This window comes from Ambystoma mexicanum, chromosome 2q, assembly GCF_040938575.1.
Source record: "Ambystoma mexicanum isolate Mex_15411 chromosome 2q, UKY_AmexF1_1, whole genome shotgun sequence".
Lineage (NCBI taxonomy): Eukaryota > Metazoa > Chordata > Amphibia > Caudata > Ambystomatidae > Ambystoma > Ambystoma mexicanum.
Genome location: NC_090924.1, coordinates 651,016,650 through 651,044,389, shown reverse-complemented (window position 1 = coordinate 651,044,389; position 27,740 = coordinate 651,016,650). Strand labels below are relative to the sequence as shown.

The 27,740-nt window shown below is 48.6% G+C and overlaps 1 protein-coding gene across 2 annotated transcripts in view; it reads right to left on the bottom strand.

The window, feature by feature from the left end:
- TVP23A (trans-golgi network vesicle protein 23 homolog A) overlaps positions 1–27,464 on the bottom strand; it is a 512,460-nt gene extending 484,996 nt beyond the window's left edge. The window contains exons 1-2 of one of the 2 annotated variants that reach the window (XM_069647835.1): positions 27,169–27,464; positions 26,999–27,078 (exon numbers count right to left, since the gene is read on the bottom strand). In XM_069647835.1, the coding sequence (XP_069503936.1) occupies positions 26,999–27,078; positions 27,169–27,177 (89 nt within the window). In that variant the 5' untranslated portion in view covers positions 27,178–27,464. The remainder of the gene's footprint in view (positions 1–26,998; positions 27,079–27,168) is intronic. The other variant, XM_069647834.1, reaches the window with a different exon arrangement.
- Between the last annotated feature and the right edge of the window lie 276 nt (positions 27,465–27,740).

The following is a 27,740-nucleotide window of genomic DNA, read 5'->3' as shown; positions in this document are numbered from 1 at the left end:
CCAACCCGCATTGCCAAAGATGTCGACAATGCAATTGATAATTGCTTGTCTTCTGCGCAACCCAATGCGGATTTCATACATTTAAATTTTCTTTGTAAATATGTACATGCCTTTTGGACTTTGATTTGGTCGCAATTACAAACTATTTTCCATTTATCAAATCCCTTAGCACTTGAGAACCTAATGGTTGGATCTATTGTTAATCCTGGTTGCATTGAATCTCCCCCGCTATTTAATTTGTTCATAAGTATTGGTTTTAAGAATATTTCTTTTAACTGGAAAAATACGGCCAATTTATCGTATAATGTTTGGTGGAACTCCATTTGCTCCATCCACCGGATCGAAAAATGTTTTGCCTCTTCTTTTGATGTTATGCACAAGTTTAACAAAAAATTGAATTTATTTCATCAATATCTTAATACTCAAAATGAGTATTTAATTGCATATTGATATTATCGAGGTGATTCGTGGAATCATTGTGCGCCGAAAATGTGTGGCGCAAACATGAAAAACACAGACCTTTAACTGCGCCGAAGGCACTGCCTGCGTGCGTCACGTCACTTACGCACTAAGGGCCTTTCCTTGAATTTCACGCTAATGCCCCGTTTTTTCATGTGCAGAGTCACTCTGCATCAAGCTGGCCACGCGACTACACACAGAAAACCACGCTCCTGCCCAGAAGTCCATTTACCTGCCCCCACCCCCCAAACACCACAAGCTGCCTCCTACGAGCCATCTGCTACTGCCAGCCAAGCCAGTGTGCTTGCTGCCAACATGCCCTGGAATTTAGTGCCTGCACAGATGAAATTGCCAGAGGTCCTGTTGCTGCGACCACCTCTGCTGAAACAGAAGACTCATGACTGCTGTACCATCGCCCCATAGCCCAGCCCCATGACCTAGTGACCCACCCACACCTGCCTCGGGGGTTGCCATGTCGGAGCAAACACCATCTGGGGCTTGGGGCAACCCTGAGTCAGAGAGGCAGAGGGCTGCTAGCTTCAATGCCAATGAAGTTGGCATCCTGGTGGAGCAGGTCCTGGGGCATTATGATGCCCTCTTCTCGACATCGTGCCTCGACAAGGAAGGCGAAGGGGGATCTGGTCGGACATTGTGAATGCCATTGTTAGGGAGAATTCTCTGTTTAGGCTGAATTTCCTAACCTAGTGAGTCCCCCAGCAGCTTTGCTGGATTTTTGGGGTTCATTTTTTTCTCCTGCCAAGAGTGAGACTCTTTTACCCTCACTCTTGATTTGAGTATGTTTCTTTGAATCTAGATGTGTTTAATGGGCTATGGGGTCTTTTACTCCATAGGGTTTCATGTGTTTTTGTGATGTGTGTTACACAGCACCCTCCGTGCAGTAACACAGGGGTGTCATAGTGACCCCCCAGTATAGACTCCATACCCTGGGATTGACTACTGTCTCCCAGGGCATGTAAAGTCACCATTGACTTTACTAGTCTTAAATTCTGAACAGAACCAGTACAAACCATCATATTGTGGACGTACTGGCTGGGGCAATTCGATTGCCCCAGGGTCTGTTAGTCGAGGGGGCACGTCTCCGTCCCCCCTGATCGAGGTTTGGCTGGTGGCAGTGGATACTACTTTTTATATTCAACCGCGAATATTTTCCTATGGGATTTCCCATTGTTTTAGGCTACTATCTTTAATTATTTAAGGTAGCCTCGAACATACTGCCGGTTTATTTAATTAATATTAATTCTCCGGTTGGTATTTTTTGCCAAAACTTGATTCTAAAATGGCGTTTGTGTTCTCTTCGGTGACTCCAACCCAAGTCGAGCCCTTTGTTCCACTTTTTGGCGGGCTTCTCCACAGAAGCCCTCCAAAGTGGTGCCACTATGTCTGGGGTACTTAGGCACCCTGGACTGAGTTGCCTAGGCAACTCAAGTCGCACTCCGTCCTGATTGGCCCAAGTGGTGAGCCGGCCTGTTTGAGTGACAGCGAGGCTGAGTGAATGGGGGTTTGCTGCATAAAAGCAGGGCTTTGGGGACTGGAACTTGAGAAGTCGCCACAGGACCTAAGAATCCGACGAGGGAGAAGCTGAGCCGACCTGCCACGACACCACGACCGGTGGAGCCCTGCTGGACCGTCTCACCACTTTTCCCAACGACAGAGGAGATCTCTCGCCGGAGAGTCTTCTTCCTTTGACTGGTGGGGATAACCAGTTTCACTGTCTTTTCGCTTTCCCGACGTATCTCATGGCCGCCTTGCCTGTGCTAAGCACCCCGGCAACCGGGATACCATGTTTTACCATGACCGCGAGATAAAGGTACCACCTTTTACCGGAAAACTCCGCGGCTGGTTTCTGCCCTGGTAGTGCAACGACCTGCATCTTTCCTCCACGTCGAGATCTTCTCTTCCCCTGGACGACGCCGCAACTTGCAACCACTACCAGGAACAACTGCCACCGCTGGAGGATCCTTCCCATTTAAGTTACTGTGTCCCGCCTGGCTTCCCTTGCAACCGACTGTACGGGGTAGATTTAGCCCCCGGCTTTCGAACCTGGGTTAGCCTGGGACACCCTGGCTAAACTTTTCTAAGCCTCTCTAAACTCTTTTCTGAACCCTCTGCAAGACTCTGAGCCTAGTGTAACTGTGTGATCTTGGGCGCATTTGTGCTCTGCACTCTCTAAGAGTGGGCCCAGCCTTTGGACTTTGGCTCACCAGTGACTTTTTTGCTCTCTGCCTTGCTAATAGTTTCCTGAATCGTAGAGTGGTGTAATCCTGCATATTCTGTCTTTTTCCCTCCCTTTTTCACAACCTTAGTAGAGTGCAATCTAGTTAAGCGCTCACCTCTGTATGAAAATAAGTGGTGTCTTACTGTGATTTTCTAATGAGGGAAAAAGGGGTGTATATATCATAATAGTAACTGTGTTTAGAATATTTTACAATAAGAGTGCTGGAGTGTTTCAACTGTGTTTATAAATAAATAATTATATACTTCGATACCAAAGCTCTGGTCAGTGTTTGCTTGTATTATTGTATCTGAGTGCCTATTGAGTATACTTCGCATACTGCCTAACTCTTCTTGAGGGAAGTCTGACTGCTCAGCCACAGCTACCAGGTAAATCTGGGTGGTACAGACTGCTACCAAGTGGGTTTACTGCTAACACCTGTAGTCTTAAATCTTTTGCAGTGGTCCCTAAGGGAACTGCACAGGTTTCTGCCTAACAGCCATCAACGCGCAGGGGGTGGCATCCCGCTTCTACCAACGCGTCCGAAAGCGCTGGGAGGACTTCAGGTCCAGGACCCACAGCAAGGCCCGGCGCCTCGTTGCGGCTGGTGGAGAAGTGGTGCACCGGGACCAGTTGACCAACATCCAGATGAGGGTCCTGGAGCACATATGCCCAGTGGTCCACCACCCGTTCGAGTTGCAGACCAGTCTGGAGTTGAGTGGTAAGTGTCCATGTGTTCTTCTCCAGCGTCATATTGAGGTGTGGCAGGAGTGTGCACCTCGGCCGCATGTATGGATGTCTGTGTGCAGGGACATTACAGTGCTGCATGTGAGTCCAATCAAGCGTGTTCCACATCAATGGTGTCTGTGTTGCAATGCATGATGTGCACCAGCATGTGACACACGTTTGCATACCTCTGTCTGTACTCGGACATACAGGTTTGTGGTGTGATACAAGCATCCAGGTGTCACCTTTATGGACGTGCACAGTGTACATGTGCGTGTGTCTGAGTGGTGAGTGTTACTGGGAATCGCCATGGATGCATGACACATGTCCATCTCGATGCATGATTGACTGATGCGGCACAGCTGCCAATGAGGGCTCTGTGACAGGAGGTAGACATGGCCAGATGCATGACTGTCCGGTGGTGTGTGTGCATGTGATGTGCATGTCCCATGATGCATGTAAGGGTCAGCCCCCCCCCCTTCTGATGTTCCCACAGTGCTTTGGACATGGATGCAAATGTCTGTTGCACGTGCCATGCTTGTTTCTTCATGTGTGTTGCTTGCACTGACCCATGTGTTGTGGAGGGTGATGATGGTTGTGACGTTTGACAGTGCCACTCATGTGCATTTGCTTTGTGGCTAGCAGACTACTGTTCAGTACCCTGATGCTTGTGTTCAATGTCTCCCTATCTACAGCAGCGATTGTGGAAGAGGGCGGAGACGGCACTGTGGAGCAAAGCAGCGGGGATGCCTCCACCAGCCGGAGACGCAAGGCCCAGTCACCCTCCCAGGTTATTGTTACGCTCACATGGTCTCTGCGGGGGGGGGGGGGGGGTGGGGCACGGTTGGAGCCCTCCCTGGACTGGACTCCTCTGGTTCAGGCTTCACCCCCAGCTGTGATAGTATGGACTGCTCTGGTTGCTGCCAATACCCTTGGGAGAAGGTAAGAGGCAATGAAAATGCTGCGGCTGAATTGCGATCCCCCTCGAACCCTTCGTTCCAGCGTGAGATGAGCATGCGTTTTCCGATATGATCGCACCTGTTTTGGTAAGGATGAGCTGTCTGTCCTGCTTTCTTGCATGGTGGCCCAGTCCGGCTGTGACCAATCCACCTTGAAGGTAAGTTTTTGTAGCAGTGATTATTGTCCGTGTCCTTTTGTATTGACTTTTCCCCAATGATTATTGTCCGTAACGTTGCAATGTCCTTTTTTTCCCCTATAGATGGGAAGATGGCCACGCAGAGTCGCGGTGATGGAAGCGAGTTCAAACGGTGCCAGAGGAGATTTTGGAAGACCCCACTAGAAGGTAAGTTGGGTTTCCGGATGGTGCGCAAGGTTTTGAGCATTGCGCAGCCAAGCGTTAAAAGTTTATGCAGTTCCTAACCTTGTGCATTCTGTCTCCCTTGCAGGTTCAGCCTGACGGCGCTTGATGGCGAGCGGTTTTCCGAGGACCTGTCGGCTGCCAGATGGATCGATCCGTGAGAATGCGGAGCCGGAAGGTGTTTGCCCGTGCTGTTGGGCGTTCGGAACAGGTAGGGCGCTGCAGGCATTGGATTTGCAGACACAGGTAAAATGCGTGCGGAAGCTGCAGAGTTGGAATCAGGTTAGCGGCGCTTCGAGAGATGGTGGAGCTGAGTCAGGTAAGTGCGCACTGAAGATGGAGTTTCAGAGACTGAAGAGAAGCGTGCAGAGCTGAAAGCAGGTAAGAAGCTGTAGACAGCGGTAAGCGTTACGCTGCACACAGCACACGAAGCGCCAGCATGCGGGTGGGGCTGGCTTATATAGCCTGGCCCCAGCCACTCCCCTTTAGCCCCACCTTGTGGCCCCACCTTACCACTCCCTCAGACTTCTGTACGTGCTTCCAATGCTTTTGTATGGCCACACCCGGCCTGGATGCACGTGCCTTAGGCGCCAGGACATGGTCCATTTGGACCCTGTAGGGCATAAAGGTAATGGCCCTTGACCAGTGGCTATGACAGTTATATCATCTTCCGGGAGCGAGGGGACTGGTGCTGCATCCGCGGATCCGGCCACAGCTGCCGAGGGGATGCGCAAGAGGGTGAGGTTGGACGTGGGCTCCTCTGCAGCAGAAGGGGCAGGTGAGCCCCCACAGGGGCAGGACAATGCGGAAAACGGTGTAGAGGCATCCAGGTTGGTGGTGGTGGAGGAGGAGGGGGCCGCATCAGACCTGCACATGGGGCCCAGAGGGGGTGATGCCACTGGTGCAGTCCAGGGGCAGGAGGCAGCGCAGGTCGCTGAGGAGGGGCCTGTGCCTAATCCTGTCCCTGAAACTGAGACAGCATCACTGTCCATGCCCGTCCACAGGTAGAGGAGGATTCCATGACCACTGACATTCCTCTACCTGCAAACGAGGCAATCCGTGACAGGGTTGAGCCCGTCCTAGTCGGTGTTGCAATGCGCACACGCGTCATTCATGATGATGTGCGTGCTTCCTGGCAGGACCACGCACGTCATCACAAACAGGTGTGTGCCATCCTGAACTGGCTAGGACGGCTCATTGTCACAGGTTTCCTCCATATGCTGGGCGCTCTTGCGACCCCCTCCTCCTCCTCCTCACCCACTATGCGCAAGTCGTCCTCCATGCCGTCTTCCGCCCCAGGGCCCGCTGTGGAACTGCCCCAGCCACCGCGGCCAGGCTGGTGGAGATCTCATCCCTGCCACAGTCGGAAGTCGGAATTTCAGCAGAGGTGGTCACCCCAGCAACAGGACCCCAGGCAATGGAGGTTGTGCAGGCACCTTCGATCAGGGCACGTGCACGACGGCCCCGGGGGTTGACATCTTCCCAGAGGCCGTTGTGGTGGCACAGGCAGATGGCATCAAGGCAGCAGCAGGCTCGACGTAGGAGGCATCAGGACTCGGAGCCAACTACATCACGGAGGCAGGCATCGGCCAAAGGGCAGGAGCACCCTGGACAAAGTGTGTCTTCCGTGTGGCAGCGGATGGGCCAGCAAATGGGTACAGAGCGGCGGCAGGCAGAGCGGGCACGGCTCACCATGGTCAGGGCGGAGAACTCCATGCAGCGGGCTGTAAGTGATTTCAACCCGGCACTCCACCTAAGTCAATGCCTGGCGTGTGATGCACAGCTGGAACTCTTAATTATTTAGGTCTATAAGTTCTTTTATTTCTGAATGATGTACCCTTATATTACGCCCCTCTTTGAATCACCCCCGCTCACACTAAACCAGGAAGCAGGCTGTTTTGCAAAGTTAAAATATTTATTTTATGGATTTCACTATATATATATATATATAAAACACTATTTTAATGGTTATACAATGATCACCAATGGGGTGATGTCACACTAATAATCTCAAGGAGTAATGATAGGAAAAATAATGCAGCATAGAAATAATACTTTGGTGTGGGTTCAATCAAAATGCAATGTGATTACTCTTTCCCCCTGCATACTACTCAATCCCCCCTAATATGCAATATAAAGAGATGGAAGGGGAGAAAACAGGTTTCAGGAATACGGAATTCAGCAAAATAGTATCAATCCCAATTTCCCTCCAGCAAACACAGAGAAAAACAGGAATGATTGCAAACTTGTCAAAATGGTTTTGAATGTGGCTTTGAATGGAAGGGTAAAAACACTGAAAATGGATTTATTTCACTAAAATTGTTTCAATACTAGTGGGAGCCGCTTTGTATGGTATCAGACAAACACTAGCAACGATTATTGAGTAACTAGCCATTTGAAAACTTAATTTTGAGGTCAGATGCAATGAACAGCTATTTCACACGTGATAGATTTGAGCCAAACGAAAACTTTGCGGCAAACTTTTCCTAAAATTAGACACTTACATTTTGTTTCTAGCATACATGGCGAAGGAGTTATGAAGGTTTTTGTGGAGGTCGCTTTTTTCAGAAAGAGGCAAAATTTGCAAAAGAAAGATGCGCTTTTTAAAATGACAAACAAGATTTCTTTACACTAGGGGTAGACTATGAAGCCGCAAACTACACGACAGCGCAGCCACCAGCCCAGGATATCACTGGTTGATTTGGCCTGCTGAGACGCTCGCCTTTCTTCAGAAAATATATTAGCGCAAAGATGATTTTTAACACTACTATTACAAAGGACTATAGGGTAAGAGAAAGAGTTCGGGTAAGACAAAAGATTCTAACAATGCAGTTCGGGAAATAAGAGAATGGGTTTGGATAGGATGATTTATGGACAATACATATGCCAGTGACAATCCTATGCTATGGATACTCACTACCAATGTTTGGAATGGACCCATCAGGGATCTGGTCAAAGATTTCTGGACTGGAATTCTGCTAGCACACCAGACTAGACTCAAGGCGCTCTGGTTCTGCAATCAGCAAGGCACTCTGGACACTGCACGGCGGGATTGGACTGGATCTGACGGGTTCTGGTTCGCAGCCATCTGGTCACTGCAAGCTTTATGGGTTGGATCTTGGGATTCTGGCAATAATTTTGAGCAAGAAAGCAGCACAGCCAGGCTGTTCTTTTGGTTCCCCTTAGAGGTCTGGGGTAAAATCTGGTTTCTAGATTTTAAAAGGCCAAGCTGAGAATGGTTCAGCGTTGGAAATAGGCCTTTCTGCTTTCAAAGGTCTGGAGTCTGGAATATGGAATATGGATTTCTCTTGCAAAGTGCTTGGCCAGCAATCGGATGGTGGGTGAATGTGTGTCTCTAGGTCCTAAGCTATCTCTATTTATGTATTTTCTAAAGGGGCGGGTATGCCAAATTCTGCTAGGCACACCCCTAGGTATTCTGTTGGTTAGGGTCTTTCCTCTCCCCTGATTTGAGAAGAAAACAGGGTTTCATCATGACACTGGGCCTCATTACACGGTAGGCGGTGGACCAAGGTGCTATTAGCACCTTGGTCCATGCCGGTAAAATACTGGCACCGCCTTGGAGGAAAGGGGAATTACCGCCCTATTCCAAGGTTGGCGGGGCGGTAATTCCCCCTTCCCCATTGCCCTTCCCCATTCCCATTTTTGCCCCATAGGGCATAATGGGAATGGGGAAGGTGCTAATTGCGGTACCGCAAGCACCCTGGTCCCTTTGCGGGTTGGTTTTTAACGCCTGCTAAAAAGCAGGCGTTAAAGTACCAACCCGCAAAGGGACCTCGTAGTAAGGCGGTAAGGGATAACGGTCACCGGTACCATTACCGGTGACCGTTAACCCTTACCGCCTTCCGTGTAATGAGGCCCACTGTGTTTTATGGTCCAGGGAAAACTTACCCTTTGTTTCTGCACAGGAAATCTATTTTTCATACAAGACATATTTACAATTTTACCAGCTTGTTAGCAATGGCATATTGATATCACAGATTAGTATTCATCCAAGCCCCGGCACAGTGAGAGGTTGGGTCTAGAATTGGCAATTTTTCGCACTTTTGGTCCGGTACCCAATGTCGGATTTATCCACAATTTTACACATATGTGCGCATGATATCTGGGCATAATCATGTGAAGTTTCATGTTTCTGGCATCACCACAATTGCTACAAAATCACAAATTCTGTAGTAATGTCCCTGAACATAGCACAGAGTTCTGAGTACTTTTAAAACGTGACCAGAATGTTCATTTTACAATTTTTACAATTTCGCACAGTTATATGTTAGTCCTTTTCAAAAATATACTTTTCTGTGTTTTCAGAATATACCACAATCTCTGTCCCGCCCCCAAAGTTTTGGAGGCTCAAGAGCAATCCCTGGCCCTTTCCTCTGGCAGGGGTTTCTGTTGACGCTTGCATCTGCATATTCTTTTCAGCCAAAGAAGCTCTTTGTCCCTCACAGGAGCAGCAGAGCAAAATCCCCTCCCCTCTTCATTAACACCTGACTGGGAGTTCCTAGGCTTTGATGAGAAGCAGGAGAGATGCCTTTTGTTGGGGCAAGTGTGGTTTTTGCTTTGAAGTTCTTTGGCTTGCATCAGATTTACTTTAAAGTCAATTGTTACATTTTTCTTATTTGAAAAATAAACTTATAATTTCACAACAGGCAAACAGATCTCTAAATCCAGTCTTTTTAAAACAGAGATGAAATGGTTGCAACCTATATTGCTTTTGAGGGCAAGTCACTTAATTCCAACCATTTGATTTTAACTGCACAAGTTTAAGCTTCCAGTGTAATTAAATGACAGCTGTCACACAGGCGGCCGACGGTACTGCGCCAATATTTTACAGATTTTCACAGGCAAGCACACTTTTTAATGTGGATATTCTTATGATGGATTCTGCTTCTCCTGACATTGTGTGCTTATGTGGATTCCTTAAATAAGTGATGGGTAACACCCAGCAAGGATGTTGGATATTTCCTGATGTTTTGAACCATTATTTTGCAATTTCAGCAGCCAAGGAAAAAAGGATTTCAGAGCACCTTTGCAATAAAGCACTGTAACGCTCACCTGGTATCCACAGGGACGTCACTCAGCCTGTTCTGACCTCTTACAACCTCAAACCCTTCCCTGGAGTCTACTCGGCTGGAGACTGGGCCTGAAACACAGGATTGGTAGAGTTTAACTCCCTATTGTTTCTGTGTGCTTGAACCCCTTCTTCCCCGGGGTCCAACCTTTCCCTTTGATCCACAGCTCACCTTGTTTTCTTGGGAAGTGTGCTCTCCATCCTGCTTTCAGCGCAGGGACGCGTTGATTGATGCAGGCTCGTTGCTGCCTAGTTACTTCACTGGCAAGAGTCCGACAGGTAAGTATAATGAGTCTTTTGAACAGTTCTCCAACTTCGTTCCTTTCCTTCCTTAGATGATGGCCGGCGTCCGGGGATGGCGACGTGCTGCTGAGAGGAGTAGCGCTGAAAGCGAGTGAGAGCGCGATGCGACCCTTTCGTATTGAACAGAGTTATTTTTCTGTGTCTTTTAGGTGCCGTGACGTTTTCAGCGTGGATGCCGGTTATGAAGAAGAAATGCGGTGAGTAAGCACGATATGCAGCGCCTCTACATGTTTCCACGTTCATGTAACCTGGAGTGTCTTTTCCCTCTTGCAGATGGATGAGAAGTTCCGGAGACAGAGTTCCCCCAGAGTGGCTGGGATTCAGGTAAGCGTTTGAAGCTCGTACAGTCTTTAAAAATAAACGAAGATTTGCTGAATGCTTACTTATGCCTTTTTTCTGTTCTTTTCCCTTAGGAAGCGGCGTGCCAGGATGGGAATGACACCGCCAAAGATGCCCGCAGAACAGAAGAAGCGATGAATGATGGGCAGAAGCGCCGCAAGGTAAGGTTGTTCCTAACAGTGTTCTTGTTCTTGCAGGAGCTGAGCGCAAACGATGCAGGCCTACTGGAGACCGATCCAAACACGGTGAGTGTCACGCTGCAGGTGCAGAAAACACAATGTATGTTTCTCAGCCTGGGCGTGGCTTAAATAGTCTCTGGATATCCCAGGTGTCTCTGGGCTGAACCACACCCAAAAGACTAGACTGCACATGCAGTTCAGGAAACCAAAATATGTGGGGGCATCCATCGTGTTCCCATCAAAGCACTACAAGTCCAATCCCCAATGTTATCCTATGGGAGTGAGTGAGTCTGGTGCCACAAGCGCCAAGTCTGACTCCAAGTGGGTCTTTGGAGGGATGGAGAGGCCCTTAAGGGCTATATAGGTGATCCTGGCCTGGCTCCAGCCTGACATCTTGGAGGGCTGGGGACATGAGGGGCAGGAATCATGACAAGCACTGCTTTTCATGAAGTTTCCATTTGCACTCTGTGGGCAGCCCAATGACAGGTTTCAGCAGTGTGGTCTCCTGTTCCACCACTGGCACAGGCAATGTAGATTGGCAGCCAACTTTCTGGTTTCACAGCGCAATTTTCATAGGTTTAGCGCGCATAGGACTTCTTGCGGCCATTTTGCTGGTTCTGGTGCCACCGGCACACAGTGATGTCGCAGGGCCAATCGTGGGTCAGTACATCCCACAGGGCAGAAAGGCGGGCGGAGTTCCTCGAGGATAGAGCACAGTCCCCGCCTCCGGGCTATAGACACAGAGTTCGATGATGCCCTGGCTAAAACTCTTGATAACAACGGTGAGCCGTAGGACTAGCGTGCCGCCATTGTATATAGTTCTTTAGGGTTAGGTTTCCTTTCTTTTTTCTTTGGAGTCCATGGACATTGCTCCACTTTTTGTATATGGTTTGTTTTCTGTGGTGTTTTTTCGTGGATTATTCAGACTTTTGGAATCATGGACCCTTCTTCCTTTCATTGTATATAGTTGGTATTAGTTTGATTTTTTATTTTTTTGGTCACATGGAGTAATGATTTACGTTTGGAACGGAAAACAGTACTTACAAGGACCACTATTTGGATTTTCTTTTTGGATTTCATTTCTCTTTGCATTCATTTCATTTCATTTTAATTCTCATGTTTGATTTTCATTTGGTGTATTTTGCTTTTGTTAATACATTTGCATGCAGTTCAATCTATGTGTTGTCTGCTCTCATTTGTTTGGGGCATGTGGCAATCGTCATTGCCTCAGTCCCGTGTCACTGCTGTGGGGCCATGTTGGGCATGTCTTTGGGTGCATGCATGTGTGCTTTTGTGAATAACATGCCATGGGGCCTGTACTGGGAAATGGGGCCAATGGATGGGTGTAGAGTTGCACTGTGGAGGGGCAGCATGGTGTGGACATTTGCTGCATGATTGTATGTTGTGACAATGTGTTTGTTCGGGGGGACATGAGTTGGGGCCTGCCTGCAGGTTCCCGTCACTGTTGGGGGGTCATGGCCTGCTTGCAGGTTCCCGTCACTGGTGGGGGGACATGAGTCGGGGCCTGCTTGCAGGTTACCGTCACTGGTGGGGGGACATGAGTCGGGGCCTGCATGCGGTGTATGGTGCCATGTGGGCTGCCTGCATACATGGTCACGGGTGATGGTGGGGGGGTCCCTTGTGCTGTGGGCTGCCTGCGGCCATGGTCACCAGTGATGGGGCGTCCCTTGTGGTGTGGGCTGCCTGGGGTATGGTCACGGGTGATGGGGGGTCCCTTGTGGTGTGGCTGCCTGCGGCCATGGTCACGGGTGATGGGGGGGTCCCTTGTGGTGTGGGCTGCCTGCGGGCGTGGTCATGGGTAATGGGTGGATCCCTTGTGGTGTGGGCTGCCTGCGGGCATGGTCACGGGGGATGGTGGGGATTACTTGTGGTGTGGGCTGCCTGCAGGGTGTGTTCGCGGGTGCTGCAGCACGCAAGGCCTTTTTCACGCGATTCGGCAAGCACGAGTGGGGTACGTGAGTTCACAGGGGTTTGCGAGGCGCTTATCACATGATTTCGTTTGCACGAGCGGGGTACGCATATTCAAGGGGGCGAGCGGGTAGATTTTGATGTGTTTTAGCTGGCGCAAGCAGGGTACGTGTATTCAAGGGGGTGCGCGGGTAGATTTTCACGTGATTTTGCTGCCGCCAGCAGGGCATGCTGGTGCAGGGTTAGCGCGGCCCTTTGCGCCGTATTGGGGATTTCTATGGCTTTTTCCGGCGCAAGGGGCGTTCTTGGGGGTGTTACTGGCGCTGCTGGATTTTCGAAGCGCCACATCTGCAAATGGCTCGGGAAATCCATGAATACACGGTATGCCAAAATGCTGTTTTCTGCTGCGCCTGGCACACGCGTGGTGCACGCTCCCTCTCTGCACCAGGCGCGTGCGCTACTTCTGCGCTGAATTTTATGAATTGACCCGATTATCGTTATTTTCTCTCCCTCCCTCGTGTGTCCCGTCATGTCCTTTTTGTCTTTGATTTCTCCCTGTATTTGTCTCCCCTTTACACAATTCTAATATGATTATTGACTTAGATTTAAATAACGCTTATTGACTCTGTTTTACTCAGTTTTGACATGTTCTTCGAATATTCGATGTACTTTTCGCAGTTCACCGATTTGTTGTACATCATTATGTTCTTATTTAAAATGAATAAAAATTATTAAAACACAACAAAAAAAAAAATAGCTGCTTGCTGCACGCGTGAGCCTGGTAGGGCGAGGGAGCACAGGTTTGTTTGCATAGTGCAGACGGGAGCAGGCGCAACGGGCCTCGGGAGGTCTGGTGCCTGCAGAGTTAGGTATTGTGTGAGGGCGCTCTCCCACGGAAGACCCAGCAGCACGACAAGATCGTAATTCCGGCACCGCATGGTGTCACTTCTGTGGGAGGTGCATCTTATTGTACTCAGATCAGAACGAATTCCTGCAGCGGCACAAAAAAGAAAAACTGAATATAAAGTGCAGTGATATCATTAAAGTGCTAACAAATATCGGAGGATGGGAGGGCCCACGCTTCACGGGCAAGTTATGGTTCAGAAGGCAGAAGCCCTCAGTGCTGTGAAGCAAGCTCATTCAAGTGGGGTGAGCTAACGGCATCTACTGTTGGAAAACAATAAAAAGACAATTTCAGTGTCAAGAAAGAAAGACACCTGCCACGGCAGGGAGAGATGCAGTTCTATATATTTTACAGATATTGTGATTTTAACTTACAGATGGGCGCAGACCCAAGAAAACCTGCAGTGCATAGAGGCACACCAAGTCCGACATAAAAGCTGCTTACTGACGGGGGCAGGCCCAGGACTCAAGCAGATAGCACCGAGTGCTGGCTTGGGACCATTAACCCAAGGCAGGAGCTTGGTGGAAGACCTGATCACTTTCTCCCAGGAGATGCAAGCCCTGAGCAGAGAGACCCCAGACAGAAGTCATGGTGGCCAAAGGGGGGGGGCGACCCTCCGCCCACCCCCCCAGGCTCACCACAAAGAAAGAAGTGGTGCTAAAAGAGGGAGGTCCTGGGAAATGAAGGGCAGATACTACAACGATGAGGAGCCCAGTTCAGAAGAACAGGACGATGGGGATTGGGAGGAAACGGCTGAAGAAAGCTCAGAAGAGAGAGCCATCATTCCCAAGCCCTTCGACAACAGATAAGATAGCCAAGAAAAGGAAAAGGCAAAGGGCGGAAGAAGAGCTGGGTGATGTGCTCAACCCGGACTCTTTCATCCATCTCAGATCGGCAGAGTGGGAACCCCCCACTAAGATTGCTAACTACATCAAGAAGAGGATACAAAATCCTTTATAGAAGGATGCCAGGAATAAACTGTGGGGGCGGAATGCCCCAAGCCCCATGTGACGGACAGGGTGCCAGAGGCCCCTGCAATAGATGAAAATATGCTTTCCTTCATGGGAAGGTATGGCAGAGATATAAAGAAGGACGTAGACAGATCCTGGAGGTCATGCCAGGATAAGGTCTTAGATATTCTAGGCCCATTAACCAAGATCTGGCAGATGTCCAACACATGCGAAGCAGCCATATGAAAAAGTGGACCCAGAGATTCTGGCTGGCTGGACGCAGAGGGCGATATGCCTACTAGGCAACCCCAACAGCCCATTGACCACAGAGAGAAAACGATCTACCTTAGTAAAAATAGACCCCAAAATGGGGGAATGGGTCACTTCGGAATCAGTGACAGACGCAGATGGAAAGCTCTTCAGGGATGCCTTAATTAAAGGGATGGGAAAATGTTCCAATACATACGTGGCGATAGACAACGCTCAGGCCTCGTTGAAGAGGATGTTTGGAAATAAGGTTTTCAGAAAGACTGGCAGAGGCCAGGGTCGCTCGGCCAGCCGCTATTCGACCAACAGACCCAACTACAGTAACCAAAGCAGCTGGAGAGAGCAGGAGGAATGCAAACTGACCCCCTTCTTCAAACAAGAGGTAGAGGAAGAGGTTGGAGAGCCAGCAGCAGAGGCCAGCAAACAAAATACAGGTGAGACTGGGCCTGGGCGCTGCAATATTGCAGGCAGGGCCAGTGAACCCAGAGGTAGGGAGGAGGACGGCACTGTTCATAGAGAAGTGGAAAGAGTTATCAGGAGATGCATGGATCAAACAGACAGTACATGGGGTTCCAGCTAGAGTGTGGTCAGGACCCAGTACAATCAGACTAGCCAAGACCTATTCTGTTCAACAAAGAAGACGAAGAAATGTTAGTCGAGGAGATTTTAGATCTAGAGTGAAAAAAGGCCATCACATAGGCGTCAAGCTCCTCAGTTGGTATTATAAGCAATATGTTCTAAGTAAGGGGCAGACGGAAAACCAGACCAGTGATCAACTTAAGAAACCTAAACACCTTCAGTATTACAGATATTTCAAGATGGAGGGAATGCACCTTCTAAAAGACGTGTTACAAACAGGAGACTGGCTGTGCGGATAGATCTCAAATATGTCTATCTAACGATTCCAATCGCAAGAGAACATCAGCAGTTCCTTCAATTCTTCTGTCAGGGCCAAAAGTGGGAGTTCACATGTCTCCCGTTCAGACTGGCATCAGCACATTGGTGTTTCATCAAACTGATGAGACCAGTGGTCAGTCACCTGAGACAGCAGGGCATCAGGCTGATGGTGTTTCTAGACGATTGCTGCCTAATGGGCCAGAACAAGTAAATATTATAACAGACGAAGACAACAACTGAACTGCTACAGAGCTTGGGATTCCTAATAAACTGGGAAAAGTCGAAGTTGGCTGCTGCCCAGTCGATAGAGTTCCTAGGTTTTGTGATAGACACGAGGGCGGCTACACTAAGTTTACTAATAGCCAAGGTGAATCTGAGCAAGAACGAGAGAAGGACAAAACTAGCGGGGGGAAGTCATTTCACTGAGGGAGTTAGCCAGGTTGGTAGGGAGACGGGCTTCATCCATTCAGGCAATGTTTCCAGGACCGCTTCATTACAGGGCACTGCAACGACAAAAGATTCAACACCTTCGACAGGGCCTATTTTACAGGCAGAGAATACCAGTATCCATGTAAGCCAAGACAGAATGGTGGCAGTGGTTCAGACACATGGGAGGCCTGGAACGGGAGAGCGATATTTGACTCATCCCTGGACCTCATAATAGAAATGGATGTCAGCCAATGGGGTTGGGGAGCCTGTTGCAAGAACATCACAACGGGAGGCAGGTGGTAAGAGAGGGAGCTAGAGCTCCATATCAATTGTATAGAGCTAATGGCAGGGTCCAAATGTTGGACTCAGGACAGAGCAAACTGTTGCATGCTATTAAAGATGGACGTCTCTGCAGTAAGATACATAAACAGGCTGGGCAAACGAAGTCCAGGATGCTGGTGGAGCTAGCGTATTATTTTTGGCAGATGTGCCTTCAGAATAAGGTCAGCGTTACAGCAGAGTATCTCCCAGGTCTACAGAATCAGGTGGCCAACTAGACTTCAAGATATTTGAGAGACACCAGCGATTGGCAACTGGACAGAGCAGTATTTCAGATCTTAATGAATCTGAGGGGTCCATGCAGGACAGACTTCTTTGCGTCCAGGCTGAACAGTCAGCTGAAACTCTTTGTCAGCTGGGGACTAGATCCGGCAGCAGAAGCGAAGGACACGTTTCTCCAGAAATGGGGTCCGGAAAAGGGAATACGCAGTTCACCATGATTCAGAGAAGCACAAATAAGAAGGCAACAAGCAAAAGTGGTGTTGGTGATGCCAGGCTGGAGGAGCCAGGTATGGATCCTGGATCTTCTAGAGATGTCAATCAACAAACTGCTGATACTTCTGCAATTCAGAACGATAGTTCAGGGACCAGTGGGCAACATTCATCCTTTGTTAGAAGAAGGCAACTTGAGACCAATCGCATGGGCGATTTCCGGGGAGTCTGGCAAATGTCAGGACTTTCAGGAGACGCTGAGAGATTCATCGAAGAGCCATGGGCGCCAGGCACCAGGAAGGCTTATAGGTCAGCTTGGTCAAAATGGAATAGCTAGTGTGTGGCATGGGACATATATCCCACTGGAGAAAATATAATAATTTATTTTTTTCTTTATTGTGCATTGGTTAAATTAATAAAACCCTAAGCACAGTTAAAGTGACAATATATTTACAAATTATATAATCAAGAAGAATAAATAACAGTAATTACTTCATCCAAACAACAAATAAGTTAAAATACATACATTTTAAAATATATATAATCAATTAAGAGAAATCAGCGAAATACATGTCAGTTAGAATACATATATAATATTTCATTCAGAAATCATGGAGGGAAAATATTGGTATCACAATAATTCAGAATATAAAGACTAGACCAATTTTCTGCAAGACCTCTTCCATATATAAAAGGCTGAAGCCATAATTATAATGGATTTCAAACTGTACATGATACCAGGAAGGATCGGTTTCTAGCAATTCCAAGTGGGTGGTCAATGGGGACTAGCCTTTTACATAAAGAGCAACTAACTTAGGACAGCCAGTGAGAATATGCCGAATAGTTTCAACTTTACTGTTACACAAATGATAGTCTCTCTTCTTAGAGGGTCCCCAACCAGCGACCCATGAGTTGCCTAGTGGGAATAATATTGAATCTCATATAGACAATGAATCTCTTTAGCTGATTAGTACAGAGTTTGATTGAGTAAGAACGAGGAACACTAAGACAGACGCTGTTAGGGAGAATTCTCTGTGTAGGCCAATTTCCCAAACCTAGTGAGTCCCCCAGCAGCTTTGCTGGATTTATGGGGTTTAATTTTTTCTCCTGCTAAGAGTGAGACTCTTTTTCTCCCACTCTTAGGCATGAGTAGAGAATGTCCTTTGACTTTGTAATGTGTTTTTTGGGCTATGGGGTCTTTTACTCCATAGGGCTTCATGTGTTTTTGGTAAGTATGTTACACAGCACCCTCAGTGCAGTAACACAGGGGTGTCATACTGACCCCCAAACATAGACTCTATACCCTGGGACTGACTACTGTCTCCCAGGGCATGTAAAGTCACCATTGACTTTACTAGTCTTAAATTGTGAACAGAACTAGTACAAACCATCATATTGTGGAAGTACTGTTAAGGGTAATTCGATTGCCCCTGGGTCCGTTTTTCAAGGGGGCACTGTCCAGTCCCCTCTTGTCGAGTTTCTGGCTGGTGACAGTGGTTACCACGCGAAATATTCCACCAGAATATTTCCTATGGGATTTTCCCATTCATTTTAAACGCACCACTTTTTTGGTGCAATGTTAAAGATAAGATTTTTTTAAATAAATAAAGTTATTTATTTAATATTTATTCCCCGGTTGGGTCTTTTTGCCAGGACTCGGTTTTAAAATGGCGTTTGTGTTTGCCTCTGTAACTCTAACCCAAGTCGAGCCCTTTGTTCCACTTTTGGCAGGCTTCTGCACAGAAGCCTCCAAAAGTAGTGCCACTCTGTCTACAGGATGTGTGGGAGGGGGGGAAATAGGCACCCTGGACTGAGTTACTTTGGCAACTCAAGTCGCACTCTTGTGTGATTGGCCCAGCGGTGAGCCGCCCGGCTCACCACTTAGCATGTTTGATTGACAGCTAGGCTGATGAATGGGGGCAGCGCTTTGGGGACTGGAACTTCAGAAGTCACCACAGGACCTAAAGAATCCAAAGAGGGGAGAAGCTGAGCTATCTACACCGACGACGACACCGGTGAAGCCCTGCTGTATGAAACTCACCACTTTCCCAACAACAGAGAAGATCTTCTTCCAGGAGAGTCTTCTTCCCTTTGAGCTGGTGGGACCAACCAGTTCGCCTTTTTCGCCTTCCTGGATCGTCTCGTGGTCGAATCGCCCGTGCCAAGCACCCCGGCGGCCGGATAGCCACGCTTCACCACTACCACAAATAAAAGGGTAGTACCTTTTAACCGGGAAACTCCGCGGCTGGTTTCTTCCCTGGCAGTGTAACGACCTCCAGCTTTTCTCCACGTCGAGATCTTCTCTTCCCCTGGACAAAGCACTGACTTGCACCCGCTGCCAGGAAAAACTGCCCCGCTGGAGCTTTCTCACCATTTCAGGTACTGTGTCCCGCCTGGTCTCCCATGCAACAGACTGTTCAAGTTGTCCTGTAAATCCTTGACTCTCTATCCTGGGGTGACCTCGGACCCATTAACATTACCTTTCTAACTTGATCCATCCTCTTTTTACTTTCCTGCAAAGACTTTTAGTGCATTTCCACTGTGTGATCTTGGGCACATTCCGCCTTGCACTCTCCAAGAGTGGGCCTGGCCTACGAATTTTTTGCTCTACAGTAGACCCTGCCTTTCTTGACTTGCTGTGGTTCTTTGAAAGTGTTGGTATTGTGTGTTTTTCCTATTTCTGCCTTTTCTCTCCATTTTTAAATAATTATTGGAGTGCCATCTATGGTTACGCGCTCACCTCTGTTTTGCTAAATAAGTGGTGTATTAACCTAGACTTGTCAAATAATTGATTAGTGAGGTGTATATATTTCTAGTGACTGTTTGAACTTGCTTGACATATTAGTGCCAGTGTATTTTTACAAGTGTGTTTTTAAATAAATAATTATATACTTTTATACCAAAGCTCTGGTCAGTGTTTGCTTGTACCAATGTATTTTTAGCCCTATTGTGTATACTCTATATACTGCCTAACTCTTCTTGAGAGAAGTCTGACTGCTCAGCCACAGCTACCAGGTAAATCTGGGTGGTGCAGACTGCTACCAATTGGGTTTACTGCTAACACCTGTAGTCTTAAGCTTTTTGCAGTGGTCCCTAAGGGAACTGCACAGGTTTCTGCCTAACAGACGCCCTGATTAGCAAATGTGGAGTAACTTCTTTGGTTATGCAGGTTGCTGAGATGCAACTTTAGTTTGTCGTTCAATCTGAAACTATCAGCTCTTCCAAGCTTAGGGATATATCAGCCAAAAATGTCCTAGTGGTTTCCCGAAGATTCTCCAGAAGAGGATTAGAATTTAACCGGTCATAGTGTTTAGCAATCAGACCCAGTAAACAATAACATCCAAATTGGGGGAGTGGAGGGATGAAACAAATTTACAAAGCTGGAGCAACCAGATCGATCTCAGTAAGGAGAGACCAAGCTCCAACCTTAGGGCCTAGATGGGAACCAGAGAAGGAACACGCAGGATGGAACGTAAAATCTTTCCCTCCAAAATCTCCAGCCATTTCATTTTTGATTCCAGCAAAGTAAGCGTGCCGTAAAGCATGCCTGGAACAATGCTTGTCCTGAAACAGAGATCAAATCATCAGTATTATAGATAACTCTCTTCCACTTCAAGCAGCGCATCGTCTAGCTTCCAAACAAAATCGATTTGTTTTCCTGAGAACCCAAACCAATTACTACTATTTTAGTTTTCCGGTTTACTTTTAAATGATTCAACTTGTCACAAAAAACAGTGCATCGATGGATCGTTGAAGACTGATCAGAGTGTGGTCCAATATCACAGTGTCATCGGCATAACTGAGCCATGCAACTGGGTCACATCCCAAGACAGGGGGCATGTTACATACCGTTCCAATTGCCATAATAAATATAATTCAGGTAGTGAATTTTCTGGCTGCTTTGGTGGCACAGGGAAAAGCGTAGAGGACAGTTAATACCTATGGATCTACAATATCCGCAGGACACCTTAAGATAGACGCTATGCCAATAGGGGAGCACTCGTTAAGTTTGGAGGCTACTCAGAGGAGTACGGCTTATGCAGCCCTCAAAGCCCAAGTATTCTCAGACGTGGGACGTAAACGAAGTGCTGCATCTATTTCTTAATGGGCTAGACAAAGATCAGCTCTCGAGGAAAGCGATATCGGCGAAACTGGCAACGCTGCCTTGCCTCACATCTTGTAAAAGGATATCGGAAGTTAGAGCATTAGAAATGCACCGGAAATCCTTTACTCCATTGGGAGTCACATTTTACGTTAATAAGAGAACTAATACAGGTCTTAAATCGATATTGTTCTCAGCATTTGCAGATCAACTGATGCTTTGCCTGGTGCGTTGTCTGAACACTTATGAAGCAATGACAGCCAGTATTAGGCCAACTGGAGTGACTCAGCGGTTTATCGAATTTGCATAGGTCTTTTGCAGCAGTAACTTCAGCATCCCTAGCCAGGTTGGTAAAATGGAGCATGCAACAGGCGAGCATTGACATGGGAGCCTACGGTGCTCATTCATTAGAGGGGCAATGGCCTCAAAATCCTATACAGTAGGAGCATGGTTGGAGGACATCTGAAAAGCAGCATATTGGTCAAAAGAGTCAACAGTTAAAGACTTATTTTCGACCAATTGATCCAGTGTCATCAATGGTGGTGAGAAAGCTTTGAACAAGCGTAATCCGAGCCTCCGTTCTTGACATAGAATACTGATTTTCCATACCAATGTTATAGAAAGGCAGATTCTATTAAAGACACTGAGGCGAAGGATTAGCCCACCCTGTCAATCGCTACATATTGTATGATGACTGATATTGTGTTGTTATCTAGATCAGTGCTTATTGTGATGGTTTTGAACATGCAATTGCCCACTCTATCTTGGTAAGCCTCAGCTGGGTTGTTTATATTTTGACAGGTACAGAATCTAAGCCAGCAGGATCCAGAGGTCGTCAGGGAAGAGAGATTGCATGTTTCAGCGACAACTGGCTGTGGCGCAGGAGTTAAAGTTTCGAGACGGACAAAGAAAGGAGGAAGGAAACAGAAAGGAGCTTAAGGGGGATTGGTTAAGAAAGTCACATGGATAAAACATTCAACCTATCATAAACAGACTACAAAAAGACTGTTTTCATGGGGAATGTAGTTTTTTGTGATGGTTTAGGTTTAATGTTGATTGTTTTTAATGCTGCTCGAGAAAAGAAAATAGAAGACTGCGCATAATCCTTCACCTCTGTGTCTTTAATAGAATATTGACTTTCTATAACGTTGGTATGAAAAATCAGTACTATATATATATATATATATATATATATATGACTCCGTTTGCCAGTGTGCATGATGTGCTCTGCAGAAAATGTGTATTTATTCTTATGTTCCCAAAATGCTCTTTGATATTTTGCAACACCTACTAATTTACATTGGTGCCATATGCCTTGCTCCCCTTCCCCAAAGGTGCTTTCCTGTGTGATTAAAGGGCCATCTAAAGAGGTCAGGGATAAATGATCACCTTGTGGTCTGCCTTTGGCCAGCATAAGCACGTTTACAGAGACAAAGGGCCTCATTACAACTCTGGCGGCTGGAGCTCGGCAGACCCAGTAATTGCCCATTTGTGCGTGCCGGTAACATGGGACTCCCCATCCCCATTCGGCCCCATAGGGCTGAATGGGAATGGGGACGTCGGATGCCCCGGCACATGCAGAGTAGTGCCAGTGCATCCGACGTGCTGTGCTCGTGGGTGCCGGTCAGCCCCCCAGGAAAAACCTGGCGGGCTGTCAGGCACCCGCAAGCACAGCCCGTAGTATGGCGGTCCGGGAACTACGGTACCGGCATGCTTACTGGTACCATAGTTCACGGACCACCATGCTCGTTATGAGGCCTTTTGCTGTGGGTAAATAAAAGGGCAGAGCCCCTTTAAGGAAAGGGAAACAAGAACAGTGGGAGGGAGCGGGAAGAAGGGGGAGGGGCAATGGGGGATGTCGGAGGAAGAATAAAGGAAAGGCTGGAATGGAGACGGAGTCCTGTGTGATTTTTTTAATGTACGTAGCTCGGCCCACAGAGGGGCCAATAACTGGCGACGAGGCCGACGGACGCAATGTCGTGCCCATAAGTGTATACATTGTGGATGATTGCTGGCTGTAGGAAACACAGCAGAGTGATGGGCAAAAAAGAAGCCCAGCAGTAAGGAGGGTGCGGCGGACCCAACCCAGCAACAGATAAGTCCAACGAAGCACACATTGTCCGGCAGGAAAGGTATACCCAGCAGCCCGGACCATAGAGGTGAAGGGACAGACTACCGGAGCCCAGCAGCTGAGCGAGCCCAGCAAACCGTGCAGGAGAAGAAGTCTAGGAAACCGTGAAACCAGCAGCCTGTGACACAGCATGGCGAAATACAGTCAGCAAAGGGAGACCACTCAGGGCGTCTAGTGTGAATACAGCCCAGCAAGTGTGGGAGGAACGCTGTGAGGAAACGGCGCGGAAATCACAGCAGACCAGCCAAAGGAGGTGCTGTGCATGAAGAGGGACAGGGAAGGTGACCCTCAGCAGCAAGACAGACGCCGCGGGATCGCTGCCCCATCCTGAAAGGCAGACTGAAGAAAGGAGGACCAGCAGCCCACGCCGGTGAGGGGCAGAATGAGGAAGGGACGAGCTTAGCAGTCTGTGTCGAAGCACGGAAAAGCCCGGTAAAACGCAGGCGAACAACATGGGAAGCCCAGCAATCCGTGCAGAAGTAGGGGAGGCCCAGGAAGAAATTAGCCCAGCAGTCCAGGAACACCCAGCAGCCTGCGCAGTGCGAGCGCAGTCAATGAAGTGGAAAGCCCGGCAGCCCGCCAGTGCCCAGCAACTGCGAGCGAGCAGAGGGGAAAGAAACCCCGCGGCCATAACAGCACACGGAGGCACCCGCCTCGCTGAGGAGAACCCGCAACGGCGAACAGCGCCTGCAGCCCCACGGTGGAAGAATAGAAAAGACAGAAGGGTAAGGATCCCACCCCCCCACTGCTGCATACCAGGAAGCTGCCAGGTGCAGCAGAGGGACAACCCAGAACACTGCTGCGACACGCAGCCCAAATATTTTTTGACAGCAAACGGAGGCCAGCAGCCTACCCAGGCGCCGCAATCCCAACTACACAGCGCCACAGCACAGCTGCCACCCGCGACCATTAAGACACGAACCGTTGCAGTGCGCCAAATATCACCCGCTCAACGCTCCCAGGAGTGTACTACGGCCAACAGAGTTTGCTCATCAACGTTTGCCATCGACAAAGTGCAGCACAAAGAGTGCAGGACATCTGCATGCTGGCAGCCACAGCTGCCACCACGATACAGGTGCTACATTGAGCACCTATTCCACGCCCGTCACCACCACAAGAGCCCCACCACAGTGACCAGGCACAACATAAGGAGGGCAGAACATCCACTCGCCAGCAATCACCACCACAAAGGCCCCTCCAACAAGGGAAGCAAGAGCAGCGCAACAAAGGCCAAACCAAAGGTCCCCCGCCACAGTAAATATAGGTGGCATAACATCGCCCACAAGGCCACACAGACCAACAGACCAGCACAGCAGACCACCTCCAAGGATCACGTGGATGAACACTGCAGCCCTCAACTAGTGATCTGGACACTGCCCACCAGTATCAGGATCGCACTGAGCACCTAAAGAAAGGTGAGGCATAACTAATTGCCACCACACCACGCCCCACAGGCTAAACCCCTGCAGTGCCTCTACGACCACAGGAAAAGCATCACCGTAAGCGCAAGTTATCATGGTCGGCCAAGCACAAGCAGCTGACGCAGAAGCACAGGCCCTAGCGGACCTGTGCCCCACTTCCCACGCCAGCCTCATGAGATGTCCTAACCCATTCACGCTCAACCCACACCATGATGAAGGACAAAGGTGGGAGGAGTGGGTGGAAGAATTTGAAGACTTTATAGGAGCGATAAGGAACAAGGAACCCCCAAACAAAATCAACATATTTATCACTCTAGCAGGAAAAGAAATAATAAGCATAATAAAGACGATTCCGGCACAGGAAAGGACCACATACCAATGCCTCCACACTATAAATCAATAGCAGGCTGGCAGTAATCTCCAACAAAGACTATGAATGCTTTGCATTCAATCAACATATGCAGCATCTGCACAAATCCATCAGAGAGTTTGTCATCGGCCTCCAACAGAAAATACTGCACTGCAACTTCACCAGCTTCAATGATGAGGAGGCTATACGGCTGAGGATCATAGAAGAGTGCACCTCGTCAACGCTCAGAAAACACCTCCTCAAAAAGCCCAGGCCTCTAACGAAAATACTCACCCTGGCAAAAACGTACGAGCGGGTTGACGCACAGGCAGCCGCCGTTGAAAGCAAGAACGAACGTGACTCCATCGCGGCCCTCACGATAAGGCAGCCAGAATACTCTATGCCCCCAGGACCCTGGAGGAGGAGAAGACTTAGAAGCCACCGGCAACAAAGCCTGAGCAACACGCAATGCCACAGGTGTGGGTGGGAGATCCCACACATACGACCATTGGAAGGAGATACAGGCGCTGTGGCCAGGAAGGGCATCTTCAGGCGGTATGCAGAACGGAACCGCCTACAAACGCTGCATGCCAACCCATACCACCACCAAGCATGACCAGACAACCTGGACAATCAGGAGGCCCCCACGACCAGCCAATGCAATGGTGGATAGGATCCGGGCACCACCGCCCCAAGCAAGATACCCAAGTTCCCTGACATCACAGCTAGACGCCAGAAAGGACATCGAGGACATGGACACCAACCCACCCAGACCATACCGGTGTGAACAAACCTGCTACCCATAATTAAATCACCCAAGGAGGCACGGAACGGCACACAAACCTCACCCGTCCATCGAGACGATTGTGAGCCGTGCAACCACCCAGGACCCGTTGTGATGTCGTACCGGGGGTACAAACCCCAAGCCCACGTAGTACAGTGAGGAACAGCACAGCCGGTACAGCCAAAAGGACAGTCATGAGGCGAACCAACCCAAGGAGACCACAGAGCACCCGCTACCATCCACATGATACGGAGCCCCGCCATAGGGCACAACCATCTCAGACAGCACTACAGCGCGCCCTCATCAACATCCACTATAGATCATTCAAAGTAACCTAGATGAAGGACCACATGCCCGAACAAGATACGGGAGAAACAAGGAAAGCCAAAGAAAGGACATACCGTACAGGTCCCATCCTAGCGACAAAGGACTACAGTGAAATAACACCACAGGCCTCCCTCTTCCACGAGTTATACTTTGAGGAATATGAACCAACGAAAGAGGTAGCGATCGAGATGGAGGAAACAGAGAGTGGAGAGCCATATGAAACGCTGCAATGAGAAAATGCAGAGGGAGACTCGTGAGCAACTAAACAGGCCTCATCGGACCACAAAGAGACCCCAATGTCTTATTGAGCAAATGTAGCCCGGGAAGTCTCATGCTAAGTGAGGGGAAGGTGTTGTGGGTGAAAAAAAGGGCAGAGCCCCTTTAAGGAAAGGAAGACACAGAACAGTGGGAGCGAGCATGTCCTAGGAAGAATAAAGGGAAGGCTGGGATGGAGACGGAATCCTGTGTGATTTTTTATGTACGTAACACAGTCCACAGAGGGGCCAACACCTTTTGTCTGTGTAGAGTAGTGCCTCCATAGGGAATATGTACATACCAGTACCCCCTCCTTACAGGGGGTTAATAGCTGCAGATTATCACGTGACTGGCAGCAGGGGGAGCAGAAACCCTAATGAGCACTTAAGAGGAATTAGGCACACTGGGCCCGGGTCTTTTATTTGCAGACTAAAGGTGATTTACTCGCCGATTGAATTGCTTATTCCAAGTCAGAAAGGGATTTATTTATGGACAGACATGTATTTGGAAACGGAAGCAGAGCGCCTCCTCCTCGATTTCATATTCCACTGAAAGCACTGTCCGATGGATTATATATATATGCTCTGCCCTGGGAAAGCAGCGTGCTGAATTATGACTTTTAAAATAAATTGTCGGCAACTCAATGCGGTCTCGAAGGTAAACTCGCCTCACTACTAAAGAATGCGACAAGAAGCGACACAGAGTTAGTTAATGTATGGGGGAAATTCGTGTTGGGAGAGGGAGTGTCCGTTGAAAACAATGCTGCGATCATGTGCCAAACACATCTGGTTTTACCCGACTTAACAGGCCGAAAGGTATTTCGTGAAACAAAGTACCTGATGCGGGATTTCCTCAGAGCCAGCTCTTCTTCGTTGCCGAAATCCAGAGATACGTCCTCGGTGTCATCCACTAGAGACTGTACGGAAGAGACGGAGAACATGAATACACCTACGGACAGCTATAAAGCTTCCCAGCTATAAAGGCATCCTGCACCCACCACCTGTACCTGCTTCATCCTCCCCGCCAGCTGCTGGATTTATCAGCTTGGGACACTACTTCACTGCATCGGAGTCTGTCCCTTTTCTATTTCCTCGCTTACAGGTATTGATTTTCTCTCCCGGAAGCAGCTCCGGGATCCTCCTTAAATCCCATTGGTTTACAATTGCCGGAGGGGAGAACAGTACCAGCAGCTAAACAGCTGCTGCTGCCTGAGCCGCATCTCATGGGTGAGTACGTAATCACTTGAACCGGCCGTTGAAATATGTGGGACAAATGATTGGCGAGTAGGGGACGTGCAGGTCTGAAAGCCATGCTATTGGCGGTTGCTGTAGGTAGACTCGGGTTACAACGACCTGTGATTGGCGTAGACCCATGTGCAGTCGGATAATTGAGAGATGACATGGTTGCTCAGGTGACCGAAGATGCACACTGCACAGATGTAACAGTGGATGTGGAAATAGAAGCAGGACACCCTGTCTTTGCAAATAAGAGTCCCTTTTGCTGATGACAGAATATATCCGAAATACTAGCACACAGACATGTCTCACCACTGTCTGTTGCCATGGCTGTGGACTTTTA